This window comes from Ailuropoda melanoleuca, chromosome 4, assembly GCF_002007445.2.
Source record: "Ailuropoda melanoleuca isolate Jingjing chromosome 4, ASM200744v2, whole genome shotgun sequence".
NCBI lineage: Eukaryota > Metazoa > Chordata > Mammalia > Carnivora > Ursidae > Ailuropoda > Ailuropoda melanoleuca.
Window position 1 is genome coordinate 93,917,754 of NC_048221.1, and position 17,753 is coordinate 93,935,506.

At 49.7% G+C, this 17,753-nt stretch overlaps 1 protein-coding gene across 1 annotated transcript in view; it reads left to right on the plus strand.

Moving 5' to 3' along the window:
• Positions 1-17,753, plus strand: part of DYSF (dysferlin) — a 208,483-nt gene that overhangs the window by 9,230 nt on the left and 181,500 nt on the right. Inside the window, exons 2-3 of the mRNA XM_034657277.1 lie at positions 14,014-14,069; positions 15,022-15,113. Coding sequence (XP_034513168.1) covers positions 14,014-14,069; positions 15,022-15,113 — 148 coding nt within the window. The remainder of the gene's footprint in view (positions 1-14,013; positions 14,070-15,021; positions 15,114-17,753) is intronic.

The window sequence follows — 17,753 nt, forward strand, 5'->3', positions numbered from 1 at the left end:
GGTGGGGCGGGTTGGGGGGGTGGGAGGGGCCGCCCAGCGGGTGTCCGGTGTCCTCCCCGCGGCCTCGGCCAGGCGCGGAGACTTCTCCGCGGAAGCGCAGCGAAGGCGACAGCTCCCCTCTGGCACGGGTGCCGCGGCGCCGGGCGCTCGCTCGCTGGTGCTTGGGCCCTCTGCTCCCGCTGCCGCTCGCGTCCTGCCCGCGCGCCTCTGCGTTCCCGCGGCGGCCGAACCATGCTGAGCTGCCTGCTGGTGAGGGCCAGCAACCTCCCCAGTGTGAAGAAGGACCGGCGCAGTGACCCGGTCGCCAGCCTGACTTTCCGAGGTGAGAGCCCGGTGGCCGCCGCGCCCGCGCCACCCGACTCTTGGCGCGCCCGGCCGGGTCTGCGGCCACCGCTCCTGCCCTAGCTCTAGCCCACGGCCCAGGGACAGAAATCTCAGCCCTGCAGGGAAGGACGCGGAGGATGAAACCGAGCATCATAAATACCATAGTGCTCTGAAATTTTGGAAAACTGAAAGGGCCCTAGTATGTCAACAGTTACTACTTTTCTAAGACCTACACCGAGAGGTAATAAAGTTCGAACACGGGGTGGGAAAAGAAAGACGGGTGCACAATAGAGAGAGGAATCGGGACCACTCAGAAGCTGCGCGTGTAGGTGGTGTGTTTTTGAAACTGCCTTGATTTCATTCATTCACTCATTCATTGGCCCATCTTTATTGAACAATGGCCATATTGAATCTGCTGTCTCAAAGAGCCTATGCGCCTACTTGACCTTAGACAAGAGAGGGTCTCTCTCTCTGGAGCAACAAAGGACCCACAACTCCCCTTCTCACCAAGCACCCTTAACCCAACCTCTCTGAGGCAGACATTCCCGTGGGAGGAGGTGGGTCAAGAGGGGCAAAGGGAAGAGGAAGGATATGTTAAAATTAAAAGAAGAAACAATGGCTGAGTCAGAACCCCAGTTCTGTAAAGAAAGATACATAAGGAGAGGAGAAGGGGTTTCTCCAGGAGGCATATTTTGTGGTTTTGCGGGATTAAAAAATATGTGCATTACAAAAGATGGTCAAAAGTAGAGGGAAAAGTGGCTGGTGTTTTCATGAGATTTGGAAAGATTGAGGGCACAGGGGGTTCTTTAGCTCCGACCCATGATCTCCATCTGTCCCCAAGCTCCCCAGAATAATAATGATCATAGATGGTAGACACAATTTGGCAAAGTGAGACTACTTGCCTTTATTATATGTGATGGGACAATTTACATTTTATCTCTCTTTTGAAAAGCATGAGTCAAAACATTTTCGAACACGTTGCTATTTTCATTAACTGGTGACATTCCTGGGTGCCTACTATGAAATGCATTTTCATGACAAGGTCGCTAGCTCGTCTGCCTAAGCCATTCCCTTATAGAAACTGTGGGTCCACCCTTGGCGGGAAAAGAAGTTCTGTAAGGATCTTGAGACCAGGGGCCTACAGCAGCCCAGGTCTCTTGGATGCTTTTGGATCTGTTCACAGCTCTCTTTCCCTGGTTCTGGAGCAGTCTTGTGGTAGCCTCTAATCTCTCTACTCTGCAGATAAGGAAATGGAAACCTGGGAAAGTTGTATGTGTCCAGGTCAGTGGTCATGGCAGGGAGTGCTTGGAGTGGGCAGTGCCCTTGAGTCAAGAATGTGACCAAATCTTTTGAGGGCCCTCTTGGCTGTACCCTGGCCCACGTACGCCATGCAGCTGCTGTCCGCCCAGAGTCTGCGTTCCCCACCCTTTATTATTTATTTGTATTGATAAGCTCCTAGCAAAACTGAGACATAATAGAATATAACATCTCCAGCTATTCAAAGTCTATTGTTTTTCAAGGCTGTGCTGCAATGCCACCTTCTTCAAGAAGGCACCCAGGTTTCCCCTGGCATCCCTTAGTCTCTTCTCTCTATATGTACAATACCTTGCTTGGTCTGTTAGAGCGCTCACTGCAGCCAGCCTGTGCTCAGCACTCAGATCCACGCTTTGGATTGCTGTGACTCTTCGGGTGCAGCAGCCTGTCCTATTCATCAGGCTGTCCAGTGCTGAGCACAAGTTAGGCGCTCTGTAGTGTGGGCGTCCTTTCTGGCCCAGGCTCTGGCCATCCTTCAGAGGTACCTGGGAGTCTCATGCAGTCAGGGGTGACGGTCCTCATACTTTCCTGTGCCTGAGAATCCTCTGGAAAGTGTGCTTGAAAGACAGATTCCTGGCTTCTGATCCAGCAGCTCTAAGTGACCTGAGACTCAGCACTTAACATCTATTTGATGCAGAACATTTTGGAACCACACCGTGAGAGATATTGAGGTGAGAGTTGGTGAAATGTGAAATTAACGCCGTTCCTTCCCTCACTCCCACCCCAGAGGCTATTCCTGCCGAAGTCTGGGGCTGAGTTGATGCTTGGGGAGAGAGGCCATTAGAATCAGACCCAGAATTTACAGATCATTTTGGCTGGGGTTCTCAACCCTGGCTGCACATCAGAATCATGGGGAGGGCTTTAAAAAAGACCACGACCAACCTTCTTATCCCCTCCTCTCTTGAATCACTGGAGGGGTTTCTAAAAATTCTCCAACGTTTCAGATGTGCAGTCAGGGGTGAGAAGTCTCGAGCCTGATCCCCTCCTGGCATGGAGGGGGCTGTGGCCTGCTGGCAGAGAAACCTGCCTGCGCTGTGGGCTTGGCTCCCACCTGCAGCGCGAAATGCGTGTGCCCTGCCGGCCTCACTTTCCCTGCAGTTGTTCCCAGGGCATTCCAGGCGCGGATGTAATTTCAGGACCCACCTCCCAAAATAGACTATGAGCTCTGGGAGGCTGGACTCTGAGGGCACTTTCTGGTTTCCCTCTCTCAAGTGTTCAGGGTGGAGGCTATTCATGAATACTTATTGTTCCTTTGTTCTTGTATCAATTAAATAATTAGTTAACAAGAACTCCCATGAGTACCTGGGCCGTGGCAGATAGTTTTGACTGATTACCAACATGAACAAGCAGCTTAATTTCCTGTAGCATTTAACCATCTGTACCTCTCTTCTACCCTGCCCATTTTCCACCAGCTAATGTGATTATTCATGTCCCTCTATTCCTGCATTTGGTTCATGGAACAAGTATTTATTGAACACCTACTATGTGTCGGATGCTGTTCGAGGTGTTGGGGATACATCCAAGAGCAAAACCAGATCCTCCTTCCCTTGGCGCTCAGACATCTTGCTTCCTTGAGCCTGCGATCTCCTGTGACCTGGCTTGGTGAATTTCTACCCTGCTTCAGCCAGGCTCACCAGCGAGAAACTGGAGGCATTACTGCTTCTTCCGTTCCTCAACCTGTCAGGGTCTCTCTTCGGCTCCCTGTCTCTATAGTTGGCCCCTCCTCCTACATTCTCCTCCCCTCCCTTCTGTCTCCTGGGGGTCTCTAGGCTCCGGGCAGGAGCCTGGAGGATCTTATAGAAACCTCCGAAGGTGGAGACACTCCTGAGGAGCAGATGGGACTGACCTGTAGAGGGAAGTTGGGCTGCAGGGCACTGGACTCTCTGAATCTGGCTTTTTAAACATTGAAAGTGACTTTATTTTTTTTATTTTTATTTTGTAAAGATTTTATTTTACTTATTTGATAGAGCAAGAGAGCACAAGCAGGGGGAGCAGGGGGAACAGTAGAGGGAGAGGGAGAGGGAGAGCAGGGAACCTGATGTGGGGCTCATGACCTGAGCCAAAGGCAGACAGTTAACCATCTGAGCCACCCAGGCACCCCTGAAAGTGACTTTAAAGCATCAAAAACAGCATTCTACTTTCTTTTTGTGAACATAATATGTACTCAATTTGAAAAAGGGTCTAAAGGGTCTAAAAAAGTAAAGAATGGCCCCAAATGCAGGTACTTCGAATTAACATAGCAGTTTGATATATTTGCTCCAAGATTCTTTTTTTCTTCTTTTTCAAAAAAGCAATTTTAGTTGTGAAATTTTTTTTTTTAAGATTTTATTTATTTATTTGACAGAGAGAGACAGCCAGCGAGAGAGGGAACACAAGCAGGGGGAGTGGGAGAGGAAGAAGCAGACTCCCAGCAGAGGAGGCTGATGTGGGGCTCCATCCCCTAACGCCGGGATCACGCCCTGAGCCGAAGGCAGACGCCCAACGACTGCGCTACCCAGGCGCCCCTAGTTGTGAAATTTAACACCTGAGTAAAGTACATTCAATATAAATGTATGCTTTACTGCGCTGGCTCTCAGACATCTGGGTTGTTGCCACTGGCTGCGGAGGGGGTGGGGGTCTGCTCTCCGGATCTAGTGGGTAGGGGCCAGAGATATTGCTGAACATCCTACAGCAGGCAGGACGGCCCCACAACACCCACAGCAAAGAATTATCCAGCCTCAAATGTTCATGGTGCCAAGGCTGAGACACCCAGCTCTAACGAGTAAATGAGGAGGGGGCTGTCCATGTATATTACCCAGGACAAGGAATAGAACCCGACCAGTCCACCCTCCACCAGAAGTCCAGACCCCTTCCCTTCCTCCGTAGAGATAATCCCATCCCAGATATCTTTTTTCAAATCTTTGAATATTTACATTTTCATTCAACAATAAACCAGGGGCATCTTTTTATATTGGTAAATATTCTTTTACACACCTTTTTTTTTTTTTTAAAGATTTTATTTATTTGACAGAGAGAGACAGCCAGTGAGAGAGGGAACACAAGCAGGAGGGAATGGGAGAGGAAGAAGCAGGCTCCCAGCGGAGGAGCCCGACGTGGGGCTTGATCCCAGAACGCTGGGATCACGCCCTGAGCCGAAGGCAGACGCCCAACGACTGAGCCACCCAGGCGCCCCTCTTTTACACACCTTTTAAAATGTCTGCGTAGTATTTTGTTATATGGCTGCACCCTAACTCAGTAAATCAGTCCCTTGTTGATGTCTACTTAGGTTATATCAGATTTTTTATATTTATATCCAGTGCTCAAGGATACTGTCACTGTGAGAAATATCCTGGGGATGAAATCTTTGTCCCCATATTTAATGATTTTCTTTGGGTAAATACTGGAAGTGGCATTACTGTGTCACAAGTTACAGATGTGTAAGGATTTGCTGCATCTCCCAAATTGTGTTCCTGAAAATCTATACCAGCTTTACCCTCTCATCAGCTGAGTATGAAGGTTTATTTTCCTATAACCCTGCTAACACAAAACATCATCTTGCTTTCACAGTCTTCTTTAACCATGTCTTAGGTTCAAGTGTTATTTGTGATATTTCAATGTCATTACCTACTTGCATTTATTTCTTACTGAATTGTTTTTTAATTTGCCCAGTTTTTTTGAGGGGGGGGGAGTTTGCCTTTTTCTTAATTAGTTATAAAGGGCTCTTTCTATATTAAGGATGTTAACATGTTGTCAGAGATATTTCAAATCTCTTCCCCAGTTCTAATTGGCCTTTTGAGTTCAAAGACTGCTGCTCTCACCCTCTGAGTGTATTCCATCACAGCTGGCTTATCCAGCTGCCACCACCCCTTCCTGGCTAGCTGTTTCCTGGAAAGGGTGGTTTCAGTTAGGGTTTAGAAAGATGGGTATTAGGGTGGGTTCTCGAGGGTGAGAAGAGCGGGACTCTGCCGGGGACGGTGCGGGGAGTGAGAGCTGCCAGGTCTCGAGGTAAGCAGACTTGAGTCAGGGCGCCGATGGTGGGCAAGCATCAGAGTTACCAGAGTCTACCTGTCCTTTCTGTGGGAGGATGTCTGTGCCGCGAACAGCAGACTTTCCTTCAGCAGAACCTCGGCCATCTTTTTTTCTCCTTTCAGTTGCCATTGTCTTTTGGTTTTGGGCTGATGCTTGGAATTTTTATCATGTTGTTTGCCCGATGGATATTCCAATGAAGTGTCAACAGAATGCCCCAAACAGAGCAAGTCCTCAGTGTCTGTGCGGTAATCAAGGCTGCCTGCAGGATCTTAAGGTGCCGAGCAGCTTCTTCCAGTAGGTCTTGTCTCCTGACTCTTGGGCAGAAGCAGCCTGTCTCTCTCTCTCTGGGAGTCTGGAACACCCCATCTCCTCTCCTTCTCTCTGCTCTGTCTCGAAGTCAATGACACCACCAGGCACGCCTGCATCCCTGTCAGAACCTGAGACATGTTCTACCCTCTCCTCCCTTCCCTCTTCCCCACCCAGGCGCTGGTCAGCGTGCCCCAGACCCACAACCTGTGTCCTCACCATGTCACACCTGGACTTTTAACAAAAATGTGGTAAAATACACATAACACAAAATTTGCCATCTTCATGACCTTTACGTGTGCACTTTGGTGGTATTAAGTGCATTCATTGTATCGTGTAACCATCACCACCATCCATCCCCAGAACTCTTTCGTCGCCCCCAACTGAAATCTCTACCCACTAAACAATAACTCCTCATGTCTCTGGTGACAGGCTGCTTTCACTTAGTCTAATGTCCTCGAGGTTCATCCATGATGTAGCCTGGTCAGAATTCCCTTCCCTTTTAAGGCTGAGCATATTCCGTTGTATGTATATCCCACATTTTGCTTGTCCATTTCTCTGTCAGTGGACATCTGGTCATGCTGCTATGAGTGAGTCATGCTGCTGTGCACCTGGGGGTAAAATATCTCTGAGACCTTCCTGAACTTTTATGAGAGCTCGTGACTGTCACTGTCTTTACTCCTACTACCCTCCAGCTGGGGTGCTGGGACTCCTGGCCTTCTCCTTCTCCCCGTGTAGCCTCAGGACCTTCCCCCTTCCACAAGGCCCCTAGCGTGACCCCTCCTGTAGAGTAGCCGGACTTCTTACGTGGCCACTTAGGGCTCCCAAAGGCATGCAAACAGAAACTTCAGGTCCTGCTCTGAGCCATGGGGCCAGCTTGATCAATGTGGAGGGGCACCATACAAGGATGTGAAGGATGGGAATGCTAGGATGCTGGCTCATGGGGCCATCTTTGGAGGCTACCATACCAGGCCATCTTCCCTACATTTTCAGCTCCAAGAAGCAGGGACCACTTCTTTCTTCATTTGGCCATGAAAACAGTATGGTGTGGTGACTCTAACCCCCTTAATTAGTCCTGTCCCAACACAGTGCCAGGCACAAGACAGGTATCAGTAAATATCTATACACCTTCATTTCCATCATTCCCCTACATGGGGGTCAATGTCCCCTCGTATTAGCGACAGCAGCTGACTCTTGGTGTCGAGATGTTTCACTTTTTTGTGCTTAATTTTTTTTTATTCTGGTAAAATATATGTAACATAACATTTTAACCATTTAAACCATTTTTAGATGTACAGTTCAGTGGCAATAACACATTGACATTGTTGGGCAACCATCTCCACCATCCGTCCCCAGAACTTCTCCATCATCCCAAACTGAAACTCCCTGCCCATTAATCAGTACCTGCCCATTCCTCCTCCCCCCAGCACCTTGAAACCTCGCTTCTACCTTCTGTCTCTATGAATCTGACTATTCTAGGTGCCTCATGTAAGTGGTATCATATAATATTGTCCCTTTGTGTCTGCCTTATTTCATTTAGCATAATGTTTTCAAGGTTCTTTCATGTTGTAGCACGTGTCAGAATTTCCTTCCTTGTTAAGGCCGAGTCCTATCTCATTGTTTGCATATCCCACATTTTGTTTATCCATTCATCTGTTGATGGACATGTGGGCCTTGGTATCTTTGAGGTGTGCTGGGAGATGAATCAGCATCCCTCAGCTTTTCTTTGCACCCTCCTCGGACAGGCATAAAAACCGCCCACGTTACAGACTGAGTGCACCCTTCAGTGAAAACCCCTGCTTTACAGTTTGTCTTCGCTATGATCCCACCAGCCCCAAAGATTCCATTGTCATCAGTGTCAGGAAACCAAGCATTCTGTCTGCTTCCTGTGACCTTATAATTGTACCGTGCGAAAGCGGGGCTACTGGGAGATTGCCAGCTGGTTCTGCCAGAGGTCGGGGTGCTCCCTTCCACACTGTAAGTGCTGTGGGTGTCCTGGGCCTAACCAGCAGTCTGGGCCACTGAAAGGAGCCTGTCCCCACAAGGTGGGCCTGGAGGTATGCGTGAGGCCTGGGGCCCAGACTGCTGGAGAGACAGCACCCTGGCCGCTGACAGGTGAGCCTCAGGGGGTGATGAGCAGAAGGGTAGTGACATGGCTCCTCACGTGAGCCTATGGCTCTGTCTGACGCTGGGGGGTCAGGAGATGTGGGGCTCCCGCCAGGGGAGACTACTTAGCCGGATGGCCCCAGGTGCTGGATGGGGCAGGGTGGGCTGTCTTCTTACCTTTGCTCTGCTCCTGTCTCTGAGGCCCCTCCCCAGCCTCCTTCCCACAGCCACGGTCTTTATCAGAGTTGGCCTGGGGTGGGGGCCAGGACCAGGAGGGCGTGCGCCATCATTCCTGTCACACCCCTTGGCTCTCGACACTCAAGGGCTAAGATGGTGATTTCTTTGTTCTTCAGTTCTTCTCTGACAACCTTCCTTTCAGGCATGATTGTCAGACTTTTTGGATTGTTATCCACAACAAGAAATATATTCTGTATCAAGACATAGTGCACAGATGAATACGTATATGAAAATATACCCCAAAGTTTCAACTAATAGTGATTTTCCAGTGAAAGATGGGCTGATATTTTCTTCTTTTTTTTTTTTTAAAGATTTTATTTATTTATTTGACAGAGACAGAGACAGCCAGTGAGAGAGGGAACACAAGCAGGGGGAGTGGGAGAGGAAGAAGCAGGCTCATAGCGGAGGAGCCTGATGTGGGGCTCGATCCCACAACGCCGGGATCACGCCCTGAGCCGAAGGCAGACGCTTAACCGCTGTGCCACCCAGGCGCCCCTGATATTTTCTTCTTTATTCCGTTGTTAAAAAGACATATCGGTCATCTCCCTCAGTTGATGACATGGCCTACTAATGGGTCCCAATGAGCAGTTTGAAAAACACCACCATCCAGCAATGAAAGGCTCTGGTCTGGGGTAGAGTCAGGGTAGGTCGGTCTGGGGGAGCAAGTGAAGGATTTCCATGGGAGATAGAAGAGTCCTTGCCTGGTAGGTTCATTCTTCCTCGCTGAGTCATCCAGTCCAGAGGAACACCTCATGGAGGCCTGCTGGCCCCCAGTTCTGTAGAGCAATCCTGGGAGAGGACATGGTCCTCTGTCCCCAACCCCAGCATGAGTTGTGGGCTCCTGTATCTTTAACTGTTGAGTCTGTTAAATGATACACACCAAGCCGCATCGCTCAAGGCCAAAATTAATGATCAAGGACGGGACAGGTCTAAACCCAGGACAAGGAAGGAACTGTTTTCTTAACTGTTTCCTAATTAGCAGCGTGCCTTTCCTTTCTCCAGCGGCTGTAGGTCATGTGATGTGCCGGGTTCATGCTTCACTTCTTTCCTGCTCCTCTTTGGGGCTGCAGTGCCCCTCAGTGACCCCTCCCTTTATGATGTCACTCAGAGGGTCTCAGGGTCGGTCCTTCTAACCAGATTTAGTGAAATCGCACTGATGGCTTTTGTTCGCCTCATCAAAGTGGGAAATGCTTGAAAGATACTTCGCACAGGGCTTGGCCCACACTGTTCCATTCACACCCTCCAGGAGCACCAGGACTGCTTCCTGGGGGTCACCTCAAGAGCAGCTGTGGTGGGATTTTCCACGTTGCTCTTGTAGGTTATGGGAAGTGGATAGGGGAGGGGAAGTAGACACTTAGACTGAGTCTCGTATCGCCTCAAAACATTATGACGTAAATATTCTTGTTATCCATTTACCACCAAGGGAGCTAGGACCTAGAGGGGTAATAAGCCCTACCTAAGGTCACACAGCAGGGACTATTATGTGAATGACTCCAACACTGTCTGTCCCCACTGCTAGAGACACACCAACAGGGCCCACGAGAGTGGTTCAGCCGGGGCGGGCCTGGACCAACTTTGAGAAGATGACTCTTGCCCCTCCCAGAACACCTCCTTCTTATTGTGACTCCTCTCATCCCCTCTGTCCACCGACATACTCCCCTACTGCTAATGCAGTGTGATGGCATTCCTTGAGAATTGTGATTCCATCCTCTGGTGACAAAGTGAACTTGTAGCCAACTCGGGGAAGGAAAGACCCATTCATTGGGCTTTCCATTACTGGGCTCCTTGCTGTATATAAGGGTTACTGACGTGAGTGAGGCATGGTGTCTGCCCTCTGAAGACCATAGTCCAGTTGAGGAGAAAGACATGGAAGCACGTGGTTATCCAGTGTTCCAATATGTGGTCAACCATCTCTGTCTGGGGAAGTCAGGGGAAGCTTATCAGAGTAGAGACAAGTGAGTGGGTATTGAAGAATCAGTAGGAGTTCACTAGATGCATCTGAGTGGTGCGGGAGGAACGGGAGGGACAGTGAAATGAACTCATATTTAATGAGTCTGCTGTGTGCCAGGAACCTCACTCATACTATCTTGTTTACTTTTCACAAAACCCCATGGAGTGGTATCATTAGGACCATATAGGTGAGAACCAGAAGCTGACATGTGCAATGAATTTCCCGAGAGTTTTTTCAAGTGTGTTACAGGGACTCCTGGGGGAATCCCCAAGACTCTTCGAGCAGGTCAGCAAGGTTACAACTATTTTCAGAATAGCCTCAAAATGCTATGTGCCTTTTTCATTGTGTCAACATTTGCACTGATAGTACAACAGTGAGGGAAGGTAAAACTGCTGGTATCTTAATACTAGTGAAGGCTTGGGTGCCAAGTTGTACTTGCCATTGTATTCTTCATCCTCGTATTTGCAGTTTTTTTTTAAAGCCAGTTTAGTTGAGGAATTTTCTTAATAAAGCTGTACAATTATTAATTTTATTAATCTTTTTATAAAAGATTTTATTTATCTGAGAGATAGAGCGCATGAGTAGGGGGCGGGAGCAGAGCAGACTCCCCACTGAGCACAGGCAGGGAGCTTGATGCAGGACCTGATCACCAGACCCTTGGGATCATGACCTGAGCTGAAGTCAGATGCTTAACCGACTGAGCCACCCAGGCGCTCTTATTTTATTAATCTTGATCCTCAATTATACATGATTGTGATATTTTGAGTGTTGAGACAGAAGTATGCATAGAGCACGTCTGCTCCACACCGAAAAATGATGACTGTTGCAAGAAGAAACACATGTACGGCTGCTTGAGTTGCAAGCTGAACCAGCCAGTTTTGTGTTTTTTTTTTTTTCCTGGAATATTGTTTTTACTTGAAAGAATGACTGACACACTGCGCCTATTCAGACTTGGGCATTTAACTGACATTTTCTTGGGAATGAAAGAGTGAGCGATCCACCGCAAGCAGACATTTATTATCTGTTGCCAATTATAAAATTTGAGCTTTCAAACCAGAATTGGAATCATAGAAAATTGTGTCTTTTAGCTTCTCGGTATGCAATGACTTTGCTGATGAGATTGATGGCAATATTGATGAATGTGATTCTTTTCACATTATGGAATCAAATGTGCCAACCTTTGGGAGGTCTACATAACTCAACTAGCAGAAACTTTCCCAGCAGCCAGAATCATGCATGGGTAAGATATTCATTCAAAGGGCAAGACCGAACCATGGACTTTTTTTTTTTTTTTTTTTTTTTTTAAAGAACCATGACTTGAATGTAACAGAGTACAAAATGTTCCTCCACCTGCCTTTAGGAAATACTATTTGTTGAGTTTTTGGTGTAGTATCAAAGAAGGATGTCCACAGTTATCTGCAAATTTATTAAAATATGCCTCCTTTTCCAACAATTTGTATCTCATTGGATTTTTCTTGCTAGGTGTCACCCAGAACAAGACCTCTTGACAGAGTGAATGTAGAAGTAGGTATGATAACCCAGCTAGGCATTAAAGAGATTTGTAAAATATAAACAGTGGCACTTTTCTTTTTCCTTCATTTTGGAAGTTATAGTTACTTTTCAGAAAAATATGTCACTTCTATTAGCATGGATTGGGTTTATCACCGTTAATTTCAGATTAATTACTAAATAAATATTTTTGACTTTTATAAATATTTCTTTTTTTTTTTTAAAGATTTTATTTATTTATTCGACAGAGATAGAGACAGCCAGCGAGAGCGGGAACACAAGAGGGGGAGTGGGAGAGGAAGAAGCAGGCTCATAGCAGAAGAGCCTGATGTGGGGCTCGATCCCATAACGCCGGGATCACGCCCTGAGCCAAAGGCAGATGCTTAACCGCTGTGCCACCCAGGCGCCCCTTTACAAATATTTCTTGAAGCAGGCTCCCCACTCAGTGTGGGGCTTGAACTCACGACCCCGAGATCAAGAGTTTCAGGCTCTACCCACTGAGCCAGTCAGGCGCCCCTAAATAAATATTTTTAAGTGCCTCAGTTGTTACTTCTAATCCGGTAAAGGTCATTCGATACAAGCCATCTAAATAAAAGCTCTTTGGGGTCCTCAGTAAATTTGAAGAGTTACGTCCTCTGATCAAAAAGTTTGAGAACCTCTGCCCTGAGGCTTCATGGGAAATAAGTGTTCTGTGGTGGCCTGTGTCATTCTAAAGCCCACATTCTTTTCCTACGTCAGTGGTTTGCAGACAGCCTTGAGAGGGGGTTGGGAGCTCACCCTGCCCCACTTGGGGGAGTTGTATCGGATCACTGAAGGGACTCCCCGGGGGCTAAGCAACCATTTCAACAGCATTGTCTTCAAGTCTACCAAGCCCTGCTCTGCCTCTCTCCCTCAGATGTCTCTTTCTCCACAATTTCCCTTTGCTTTCTCTTTCTCTAAGGTTTCTCTCTTCCAAATCTGCCCCCAAACCCTGCTTGCATCCTTGACCCCACCCTGCTTTTCTTTTCTTCCTGCTCTGACACTGACCAGAGGGGGCTGAGCCCGCAGGAGGTCCCTGGCAATGCTTAGCTGCAGAGGGGGACTCGGGGGTCCTGGGAGATGTTTCCAGAGGCTTGCAGGGCTTTCGTGGTCCAGACGCTGTAAAGTTGAGCAGCCCAGGTGAGACCAAAAGCTTCTCACTAGAGAGTCCTTCCCAGGTGGGGTGGAACCAGGTGATCATTAGGATCCAACCCAAATGTAAGTTCTGTGTCTGACCACTTTTAATCATCCGTTGAACCCCGAATCATTTCTGTTCTGATGCTTCGAGGAAGGGTCGGACATGGCGAGGCTTTTCTGTGCCTTGCATCCCTTCCTCCATGGCCCAGGCTCCAGAGAAGGTGCTCTGGCTGGCTGTCGTCTGGGGATGGCGGGTCCCATCTCAGCTGTGACCGTGTCAGTTCTTCTTGTCTACCCCAAACCATTCTGCATTCTCCTGGCCCAGCCATTGCCAGCCTTGGGACAGCCTGCTTCAGACAGGCCCCTTCAAGGCAAGGGTGGGGGGACTGTTTTCTAATTGAGGTAAAACTCACATCCCCTGAAATTCATCATTTTAACCACTGAAAAGCGCACAATTTCGATGGTTTTTAGTATATTCACCAGGATGTGCAATCATCATCATTCTAATTCCAGAACATTTCATCACCTCCAAAAGAAACCTCCATGAAGCATTTGCTCCCCATTCCCATCCCTCCATCCTGGCCACTGAAAACTACCCATCTATTTCCTGTCTCTGGATTTGCCTCTCTGGCTGTTTCAAAGAAATGGAATCATAAGATAGGTGCAGGTAGATGTTTTTAAAAAGAAAAATATTCTCCATGAAGATCGTTCATTCTTAGAATCAGAAAATTTACAGTTAAACAACTTTATTTAGAAAGTCCTAACTTCCTAACAATAGAATGTGTTATTGTTATGTTATATAATACATATTATCATTACAGTAACAAAGTCATTAAGAAGAGACAGGCTGAGTATTTTCCTTTAAAAACATGCTAGTGTGGGGGTGCTGATTCTCAGTCCCAGAGCTGAGAGAGAGAAGTCACGTGACTGGCATCGGCCCTTCTTGCCGCCCTGTGGGATTCTCAGGAACCCCTTGGCTTGGCGAGGTTTCCTTTGGCAGGTGGGTGGCAGCGAGGCTCTCAGCTCTCAGAAGCCAACCCTAACTCGGTGGGAGGTGCAGGGGTGGCATTTGTCTCTCCACTCTCCCTTTGTGTCTCTCGCAGGAGTGAAGAAGAGAACCAAAGTCATCAAGAACAGCGTGAACCCAGTGTGGAATGAGGTAGGCAAGCTTTCCGTTCTCCCTCCTTTTCGCTCTGCTGCCACTGTCTCTGCAATGACCAGTTGGGGGCTGGGGCAGGAGGTGGCTTTCCCAGTGTCATTGTCAAGGAGGGGGCGGGCTGCTGGTCCAGTGTGTCAACGGAGTCTGCCTGGTGCTAGGAACCTGGGAGGAGGGTTGGTGGCCTGGCCTGCTGGGTAAATAGAAGCATCTCCTCTGATGTGGGTGTGGCACGGGGAGGAGTGAGATGTCTTTTGTTTCTCTTCCTCCCAGCTCTCATCAGCCAGGTAGAACTACCAGGCAGGTTGTTTAGGGGCTCTCTGGCCTGATCTGACTCCCTTACACAGGCTGTTCTTCCTGCCCAAAGCCCACCTCCTCCCCTCCGTCCTCACTGTTAACCAGGTCCTCAGCCAGCTTCCTGCGTATGGCCCCCTGGTGGTCCCAGGGAAACTCTGGATGCCTTGTGTGGGCTATGGTTGGGGTGCACTGGGGCACCTCTGCTCTGAGGAGAGTGCCAGGGCCTCTGGACAGGCATACCCAGTGTGGCACTGATTCGTGCTGCCCACCGCAGGCCTGGCTTCCGCACGAGCATGTTGATCTCGGGCCCTGAGGACCCTGCAGGGTCACCAAGTATCTTCCCCAGCTGTGCTCCTGGCCCGGCTTCCCGGTGATTGGTGGAATTGAGCTGGGGGAAGGGGGCCATGGGAGCCTGACTTCCTTCTCTCTTCTGCTGCCTTCAGCTTTCATTTTCTCTTCTGAGCCTCTGGAACCCTGGTATTCATGTATTCTTGTATTCATGTGTTCATTCATTCAGTCACTCGCTCTTTCATCCATCCACCCCCCAGCATTGTTCATGGATGGTTGTTTAGTGCCCTGAAGGGACCAGGGTAAACCAGACACAGTTTCTTCTCCTAAGGGGCCACCAGTTAAGATGTGTTTTCTCTTTTTCTTCCAGGGCTTTGAGTGGGACCTCAAGGGCATCCCCTTGGACCAGAGCTCCGAGCTCCATGTGGTGGTCAAAGACCATGAGACAATGGGGAGGAACAGGTGAGGTGGGCAAGGGGGACTCTGTGGCCTGAAGGTACAGGGAGGTTCGTGGTGGACATAGACTCCAGAATCTAGGTCCTGGGAGAGCTGGGGTTTCGACTCAGCATTTATTGAAGACGTGCCTCTCGTGGGCCTGGCCTAGTGGTAGATGGTGGGGAGGGGCCTGCCTGTAGCCTCCAGAACTCAGCCACGGGTAAATCTGAGAGCTGTCCAAGCTGCAGGGAAGGGAGATGGGCTCCAATCAGGTGTGCATGCATTTGCACGGACAACCTGGACCCCAGGGAGCAGGGAGGAAAGGCTCCCTGTGTCCTGCTCCAGCCCAGGGGAGCCTGGGTGCGGCCACCTCTCCCTGCCCAGTCCAGGCCGGGGAGGGCAGCGGCACACCCCAGCAGCCGGCTGGCAAAATGAAGCTGCAGGTAGCAGGGAGCTCTGGAGGAGGGCGTCACGGAAGAGGAGGGACTGGAGGGGAGATCTGTGGTTTGGAAGTGGGAAGGTAGCACAGTGACGGCACACCTCCCTGTGGCAGGCCTTTCTCTTGTTTCATGTACGTCGTGAGGAGGGTTTCCAGGCAAGGGCGGTAGGGGAGCAAAGCTGTGGAGGCAAAAGCAGACTCTTCACAGACAGGCTGTGGGTCCTCTCTCCTGTCATTGAGCTGCAGGCCTCGTATGTGCCGGTGGTAGTGGGGGCCGGGGGCGGGCAGGACCAACCAAGCTTGCGGATTGATGGCCCCGCTCGAGGCGGGGTCAGGTGGTCTGGGAGAACAGCCTGTGAGGCCCCGTGGCCTTGAATGTGAGGGCAGGGTTCAGCCTCCCTGCTGGGCGTGGTGGGCGGGGTGGGGGTGGGGTGGGGGGTTAGGGCTGTGTGCGGTAGGTGCCACCAGGGGTGGGCTCCTGCTCTTGGTGCTGTTTACTGAGGCGTGGGCTTGCTGTTTGGTGATCTGCTCACAGGAGTGCCTTTGTCTGGGAACTGGGTCGCCAGTGTCTGGGGCTGGCAGGCCTGGCACCCTTGGGTGGGAGAGGAGAGAGAGGGAGGAAGGGAGGAGTCAGACGCCTAGGGTCTTGGGCTGCCAAACACCTGGAAAGTCTGAAATCTTTAAAAGCTTGGAAGAAAAATCCACCTGCCACTCACTGTGACTCTGCTCGTCATGGGTGTAGAACAGGGTATGTGTGTGGGGGGTGGGGGCGCTTTTTCATGGGGACCTCCACCCTGCCTGCGCAGGGGGCAGGGGCTGGAATCCCTTCACACTAATCTACCCCAACACAGACATTTTGTGGAAAAAAGGCAGCCTCTGATAAGCTTGAATGGTGCAGCGGCAGGTGAGGGAGGGAGTGATGCTGGGCCCTGGACAGTCCTGGAAGGCTTCCTGGGGGAGCGCCATACAGACTGACGCCAAGGCTTTGGAGGGTGAGGAGGGGAGGGCATTCCAGCATTTGGGTGTGATGGGCAGCCGGGTTAAGGCCTTATAGGTGGGACTCACACACGCAGCCCAGTGAGGAGGGAGCGTGGGGCCAGATTGGGAGGGGTTCTCTGATACCAGGCTGAGGATAAGAATAGCAAAACCACAACAGCTGATGTTTACCAAGGGCTTAGTCGAGTGTCTGGTCCTGTGCTGAGACTTTATAACACAAGATCTTTTTAAATCAGCTGGGTACTGCTGTTACAGTTGTCATCTCTATGGGGGACACCATGGCTCTGAGAGATGGGGTGCTCTTCTCAGAGGCTGGTGATGGTAGAGCTGTCCTTGAAGGTGGGCCTGCAACATGCTTGTCATCACTGAGTCCCTGTGCCTCTCAGAGGCTCCTGGAAGGCCCGGGGGGTGCTGGACCCTTCTGGAGAGTTCCATTCCCCTATGGTGCTGGACTTGAGAGGGCTTAGGGAGGCAAAGGTGGGACAGTCTGGTTGCTGCAAGGCACATGGGTTTCATTTTTATGATCATATTCAGCATTTTACAGGCCTTGTGGGGAGATTTCTAAAATCATAAAGCAGACCTGAGAGCAGGGGCTGTGAAGATATTTTTGACCAATTCAAGGGCCAGGCTGGTCCTCAGGGTGACACCAGGCCAGTGCCACACATGGTGGCCAAGCTGCACTGCACCTTGGGGCCTTCTTGTTGGCCCCTGTGGGTGTCCTCTAGCTCCTGGGGGGAGGCCAGCTCCCCGAACACAAGTTCACTGCAGGCCCAGTGCTGGAAATCAGTTCCTCAAACTTCAATTTACAGAACTGCTAATTCTCAAAACTTCCCGATTTACTAGAAACTTCTTTCTTGTAACTACTTGCTTGTAGGGTTTGAGTTTTCCAAACATTTCTTAATTTTGCATTTCTAGTGGGGTGCCTGGGTGGCTCAGTCGGTGAAGCATCTGCCTTCCGCTCAGGTCATGATCCCGGGGTCCTGGGATTGAGCCCTGGCATCAGGACTCTATGGGGGGTGGGGGGTTCCTTCTCCTTCTCCCTCTGCCCGCTGCTCCCCCTGCTTGTGCTCCCTCTCTCTGTGTCAAATAAATAAATAAAATCTTAAAATTTTTTTTTGCATTTCTAGCAATTAAAAATTAAATTTGAGTTAAACGAAATTCAGATTTAAACTTATATTCATAAATACCTGAAGAATTTCCAAGGTTGCCCAAACCACAGTGTCACATGTGGA